This window comes from Drosophila kikkawai, unplaced genomic scaffold (genome assembly GCF_030179895.1).
Source record: "Drosophila kikkawai strain 14028-0561.14 unplaced genomic scaffold, DkikHiC1v2 scaffold_338, whole genome shotgun sequence".
NCBI classification, from domain to species: domain Eukaryota; kingdom Metazoa; phylum Arthropoda; class Insecta; order Diptera; family Drosophilidae; genus Drosophila; species Drosophila kikkawai.
In genome coordinates, this window is record NW_027222688.1 from 44,385 (window position 1) to 50,995 (window position 6,611).

General features: G+C 48.3%; 2 protein-coding genes across 2 annotated transcripts; both read left to right on the top strand.

Moving 5' to 3' along the window:
• The first annotated feature begins 860 nt into the window (after positions 1 to 860).
• Positions 861 to 1,951, top strand: LOC138929567 (uncharacterized). Its single transcript, XM_070288978.1, has 2 exons — positions 861 to 1,820; positions 1,883 to 1,951. The coding sequence occupies exons 1-2, from the start codon at positions 861 to 863 to the stop codon at positions 1,949 to 1,951; spliced, it is 1,029 nt and encodes a 342-aa protein (XP_070145079.1).
• A 73-nt stretch (positions 1,952 to 2,024) lies between these two features.
• On the top strand, positions 2,025 to 5,399 carry LOC121502023 (uncharacterized). Its single transcript, XM_070288979.1, has 2 exons — positions 2,025 to 4,700; positions 4,931 to 5,399. The coding sequence occupies exons 1-2, from the start codon at positions 2,049 to 2,051 to the stop codon at positions 5,090 to 5,092; spliced, it is 2,814 nt and encodes a 937-aa protein (XP_070145080.1). The 5' UTR covers positions 2,025 to 2,048; the 3' UTR covers positions 5,093 to 5,399.
• The last annotated feature ends 1,212 nt before the right edge of the window (positions 5,400 to 6,611 follow it).

Below are 6,611 nucleotides of genomic sequence, written 5' to 3' on the forward strand. Positions count from 1 at the left end.
TTATAATTGAGTATACAAATGTATTAGCCGTGTGAAAACTAATATAAATACAATTATGAAGTGGATATATGCATTATTATCTGAGTTGTGAACTTTTTGTTTACAAATTTACAATTGAGTATGCAAATGTATTAGCCGTGTAAAAACTAATATAAATACAAATTATGAAGTGGTTTTATGCATTATTATCTGAGTTGTGAACTTTTTGTTTACAAATTTACAATTGAGTATGCAAATGTATTAGCCGTGTAAACTCTAATATAAATACAAATTCAGAAGGTGATATCGCCATTGTTCAAGCTGAACAAGGGGCAATGTCGCCAGGGGAGCATCTCTGGTAAAAAAAGGGTACCTGTCGCCATGTTAGTTGTACGGCTCTCTTTTTTCTCACTTCTCTGAAAATAAATTCGAAAGAAGACGGATCGTTTGTCCGCCTCATCAACATCATCCAAAACCTCTGCCTGCTTTTATTGGGAATTTTCTGGACTTGTACTTGCCACGGCCCCGACAGCTTCATTTTTGGTCCTTCGAGCCGGATTTGAACCAGCGACCTATGGGCACTGAGGGCTGAAAATAGCTCGCGGTCGATCCAGACCTTCGAAAACAGAGTTACGGTAAACCCGCAATCCTGCAAACTCTGCGCACAGGAGAACCATCCAGTCCGATTATGTCCTCTATTCTTACGCATGTCAGTCGCAGATCGAGAGAAACATGTAAAACAGCAGAAGTTGTGCTTGAACTGTTTCGCAAGAACGCATCTGCTCCGGGATTGCAACAGTACGCATAATTGCTACACCTGCAATGGACGTCACAATACTCTCCTGCATCGAAGTACCCCTCTGCCAGTCCATTCAGTGGTTATGCCTGACCAGCAGTCCCATCCATCCACAGCAACCCATCAACAGATACAGTCCACTCCATCGACGAGTCAAGCGAATGTGCAAACGTTTCTTGCCGTTAACACGCAAGGGGTCCTACTGAGTACGGCATTGATAGAAGTTTGCCATTTGGGCATAAAATACTCAGCACGGGCACTCATTGACTCAGGTTCCGAGGCAACCTTCATCTCAGAACGGTTGTTCAACCTAATTAAGTTGCCATATGAGTCCATTCAAGCCCAAGTTTCGGGGGTCAACCTTTCCGTTGCCGCTCAGCCTCGTAAGAGGTGTCAACTCATCATAGGTTCTTCCGTCAAGCCCCATATCCAGATTGAAACTTGTGCATACGTGTTACCCCAGTTAGCTGGTAATCTCCCATCCTACACTCTACCAGAGGCCTCATTAAAGGATCTTCCACCGTTGCAACTAGCAGATCCAAATTTCTTCCGAAGCTCGCAGATTGACGTGCTTATTGGTGCCGATATCCTGCCATCGATCCTCCTAAGCGGCTCCCATTCCAATATTTGTGGAACACTCCTGGGTCAAGAGACCATATTCGGGTGGATTCTTTGCGGTCCGATTGCAGCGAGTCCCACAAGCAAAGTCTGCTCCTTTTCAGCCCGATTAGCAGTCAAGGAATCCAAACTAGACAGCATCCTCACAAAATTTTGGGAGGTGGAGGATGTTCCAGTGAAGCTGGTTAAGGAATCCACCTCGGTTTGCGAGGAGAACTTTATCCGATCCACCAAAAGAAGTGAGGATGGAAGATATGTTGTTTCGTTGCCCTTTAAAGAGCCGGACAATATTAAGCTTGGACATTCCAGACCCATCGCACTAGCTCAGTACCTCCGAAACGAAATGCGATTAAGTAAAGATCTTCCATTGAAGGAGCAGTACGACTCAGTCATTCGAGAGTACTTAGACTTAGGTCATATGCACCAAGTCTCCCCTGACGACTCTAGCAGTTTTTATCTGCCTCATCACGCTGTCTTCAAACCAGATAGCACCACGACGAAGGTTCGCGTCGTGTTCAACGCTTCCAATCCCTCATCAAACGGGAACAGCCTCAATGATATCCTTCATGCGGGGCCTGTACTACAGTCCGATCTGACTATTCAGATTCTAAAATGGGGTTTCTTTAAGTATGTTTTCAATGCGGACATCACAAAGATGTATCGGCAAATCCGGGTCAATCCTGATCACACGCGCTTTCAGAGAATCTTATTCCGCAACAAATACGGTGAGCTCTGTGACTATGAACTCGACACAGTCACCTTCGGCGTAAATTGTGCGCCCTTCCTGGCCATCAGAGTGCTTCAGCAGTTGGCTCAGGACATCCGAGGCCAATATCCTTTGGCCAGCGACATCATTTCGAACTTCATGTACGTGGACGATGTGCTCGCAGGGGCTCACACTCAGCAGTCGGCAGTTTTAGCCATTAAAGAGCTTCGGCTGGCTCTCGAGAGTGCCGGTTTTCCACTGCGCAAGTGGACCTCAAACGAAAGGAGACTCCTACAAGCGATTCCGAGGGAACATTTGGTCAGTGCAGACTTCCTTGAGCTGGAAGATGCCAGCACGGCGAAAACTCTTGGGATCCGTTGGCAAGCTACATCCGATAGTTTCTTTTTTGTTCCAATGGTGATCTCCCTGCAACCTGCCTACACCAAACGAGAGGTTTTGTCTCAAATAGCCAAACTGTTCGACCCGGCAGGGTGGTTATCGCCTTTCGTAATCCGAGCCAAGATTTTCATGCAGGAAATTTGGCTACGGGAGCTAGGCTGGGATCAGCCACTCCCCACCGACCTTGTGACCAAGTGGCAAGAGTTTTTGAAAGGGTATCCGACCCTGAGGGAAATTCGTATTCCGAGGTGGGTGCGTTTCCATCCTGCTGCCAAGGTGCAGTACCATGCGTTTTGCGATGCGTCACAGGACGCGTATGGGGCTGCTATTTTCGTCCGAGTCGAAACGGCTGACGGCTGTTGTGCCCATTTGCTGGCATCCAAGACCAGAGTCGCTCCCGTCAGGTCCATCTCCATACCCCGCCTGGAGTTGTGCGGAGCAGTGCTGCTCACTGAGCTAGCAGCATCAGTAATTTCCGAATTGCCTCCTAAAGCTTATGAGATTTTTTATTGGACAGACTCTACTATAGTTCTTGCATGGCTAGGCAAGCCAGCATGCACCTGGACGACATTCGTGGCCAACAGGGTCGCAAAGATCGAACAGCGCACCAACGAAAGCAAATGGGGCCATGTACGATCCGAAGACAATCCAGCTGATCTGGCAAGCCGAGGCGTCTCGCCCCAAGAGCTTAAGGACAGCACACTTTGGTGGCACGGGCCGGCTTGGCTGCCACTCAAGCAGGAGCAGTGGCCGAGTGAACCACTGGTTAATCCGGAAACCGAGATGGAGCAACGGCCTATCAAATGTCACAGTGCCACAGTGCCGCCAGCAGTGGATATCCTAGAGCGTTTTTCAACCTTCGACAGGGCGCTGCGGGTTCTAGCATACGTGATCCGTTTTGCGAAAAATTGCAAAAAGGAAGACATACCCCCATCGGCAGCACTCACTTCGGCGGAGTTGTCCGACGTGCAAGAGCGATTAATCGTGTTCACTCAAAAGAACGAGTTCCCCGTCGAATATAAGGCTTTAAGTAACAAGCAGCAAATTCCATCCTCAAGTACAATTTCTAACTTAAACCCCTTTCTTGACAGAAAGGGGGTCTTGAGAGCAAGCGGCCGTTTACAAGCATCTGACATGCTCAGTTATGATGAAAAACATCCTATCATCATCCCAGCGCGATGTAGGTTCGCGAAACTACAAGCCCTGTTTACCCATCGCATATCCTTGCATGGGGGGAATCAGTTAATGGTGAGACTGATTCGGTCTAAATTCTGGATTCCTAAGCTTCAGAGGTTGGTGAAACACACAATCCACTCGTGCCGAGTTTGTGTCATCCACAAGAAGAACCTGCAGAGGCAGTTGATGGGGGATTTACCCCGGGCGAGATCCTCTTTCTCCAGGCCATTCACTCATACAGGCATGGATTTCGCGGGGCCATTTGACATCAAGAGTTATGTCGGTCGAGGCTGCAAAGTCACAAAGGGGTACGTCTGCGTTTTTGTTTGCTTTAGTACCAGGGCCATCCATCTCGAAGCGACGTCCGACTTGACGACAGAGAAATTTTTAGCTGCCTTCTCTCGTTTTTCTGCTCGCCGTGGGTGTCCACAACATGTCTACTCTGACAACGGGAAAACGTTCGTCGGAGCCTCCACGTCCTTATCCAGAGACTTTATGGAATCAACCAGAACACTGATCCTCTCCAAACACAGCCTTCAGAACTTGGACTGGCATTTCAACCCTCCTGGCGCGCCTCACATGGGAGGGCTCTGGGAGGCGGGTGTGAAAAGTTTCAAGGCTCACTTCTACAAGTACACAGCAGCAGGGAAGTACACCTTCGAAGAACTGGCTACCCTCCTTGCGAAAATTGAGGCCTGTTTAAACTCCAGGCCTATTTCACCAATGTCCGAAGATCCCACTGACCTTGTGGCTCTTAGCCCCGGACATTTTCTAATTGGTGGACCACTTCTTGCGGTATCGGAGCCTCTGATTGAGGAAAATCCTATTTCCATCATCAATCGGTGGCGGAGGTTGAAGGCCCTGCATCAGCAGTTCTGTGTGCGTTGGAAGGAGGAATATCTGAAGGAGCTCCACAAAAGGAACAAATGGAAGTTCCCATCACGAGATCTCCAAGCGGGAGACATGGTTGTGATCAAGGAGGAGAGCTTGCCAGCCAACGAATGGCGGCTTGGGCGTATCCAGTTGGTATATCCGGGCGCCGACGGCAAGGTCAGAGTTGCAGATGTGCAGATGATTCGCCTCCCAATGGACGGCCCCATTGACCACAGTGACTCCTCAATAGAGTAATCCTTCCAATTGACATGTACTAGTCCTAAGTTGTGTCATCCAACGTCGTCGTTCCGTCCACGTGTCTTGTTCATCCTCATCCATAGCATTTCATTATCATATTTATCCATCTCTCTCTTTTAATTTAGATCCGTGTATACAATGGCTCCAACGACCCACCAAAATCCTCGTCGCTCATCCGGGAGCAATGTATACAGATGTCGAGTCTGCAGGGGAGTCCACGCACTGAGGGTTTGCCGACGGTTTCTCCAACTGCCGGCTGTGAAGCGGCTCCGCGCGGTACTCATTAACAAGTACTGCGCAAACTGTCTGGCACACGAGCACTCCGGTCGGTCGTGCCGCAGTACAGCGAGGTGTCATATATGCCATGAGGCTCATCACACGCTGCTACACATCCACACTGGGCAGCCTCGCTCTTCGCGACCCCGACAAAGGCGCAACCCACCCTCGGATTCTCGGCCTCAGCGTCAGTCACAGCAGCGCCATAAGGCGCCTGTATCCGGATCTCGGCGGCCCGCCACGCCAATGGATATGTCTCCATCCCGCAGCCGGTCGTGCACGCCTATCCTGGCGCGCACAAGTGTTAGCATCCTCCCGACCGCGTCCGTGCTAATCGGATCCAACCAAAAGCGGTTTGATGTCCGAGCCCTGGTGGATCCGTGCTGTCCTGTGAGTCGCATCCACATCTCCCTGGTTAAAGCCCTTAATCTGGCCATCACGGGCATTGGCGACCAACGGGTGTGCACCACCGAGATGCGCTCCAAGGCCTCCAAGATGAGCAAGCAGCTTCTGATGCTGGTGGACGAGCAGATGCAGACACGAACGCCGGGGCAACCGCTGGACCCGAAGGTGCAGGACATGTTTCAGAATGTCACATTGGCGGATGACCGGTGGTTCCACCCATCGCTAGTGTCGGTTGTGCTGGGAGCGGACGTTTACGCTGACCTGATGCTGCCGGGTATCCTCCCGGGTCAGGACGGCTTGCCGATGGCACAAAATACGACGCTGGGATGGATCCTTTCCGGACGATGCTCCCTCTCGTAGATCGCAAGCATTCCTCTTGCGCGGGGGGGGAGAATGTTCAAGCTGAACAAGGGGCAATGTCGCCAGGGGAGCATCTCTGGTAAAAAAAGGGTACCTGTCGCCATGTTAGTTGTACGGCTCTCTTTTTTCTCACTTCTCTGAAAATAAATTCGAAAGAAGACGGATCGTTTGTCCGCCTCATCAACATCATCCAAAACCTCTGCCTGCTTTTATTGGGAATTTTCTGGACTTGTACTTGCCACGGCCCCGACAGCTTCAGCCATTATTAACTGAGTTTTGAACTTTTTGTTTACAAATTTACAATTGAGTATGCAAATGTATTAGCCGTGTAAAATCTAATATAAATACAAATTCTGAAGGTGATATCGGCATTATTAGCTGAGTTGTGAACTTTTTGTTTACAAATTTACAATTGAGTATGCAAATGTATTAGCCGTGTAAAATATAATATAAATATAAATTCTGAAGGTAATATCGGCATTATTAGCTGAGTTGTGAACTTTTTGTTTACAAATTTATAATTGAGTATGCGAATGTATTAGCCTTGTGTAAACTAATATAAATACAAATTATGATGTGGATACGGGACTTTTTGTTTACAAATTTACAATTGAGTATGCAAATGTATTAGCCGTGTAAAATCTAATATAAATACAAATTATGAAGGTGATATCGGCATTATTAGCTGAGTTGTGAACTTTTTGTTTACAAATTTACAATTGAGTATGCAAATGTATTAGCCGTGTAAAATCTAATATAAATACA

Coding starts and splice junctions, on each gene's coding strand:
- LOC138929567 (XM_070288978.1), top strand. CDS start 861: ATGCCTGACCAGCAGTCCCATCCATCCACAGCAACCCATCAACAGATA. Junction 1,821..1,882: donor ACTTAGGTCATATGCACCAA/GTCTCCCCTGAC, acceptor CAAACCAGATAG/CACCACGACGAAGGTTCGCG.
- LOC121502023 (XM_070288979.1), top strand. CDS start 2,049: ATGTATCGGCAAATCCGGGTCAATCCTGATCACACGCGCTTTCAGAGA. Junction 4,701..4,930: donor GGCTTGGGCGTATCCAGTTG/GTATATCCGGGC, acceptor CTTTTAATTTAG/ATCCGTGTATACAATGGCTC.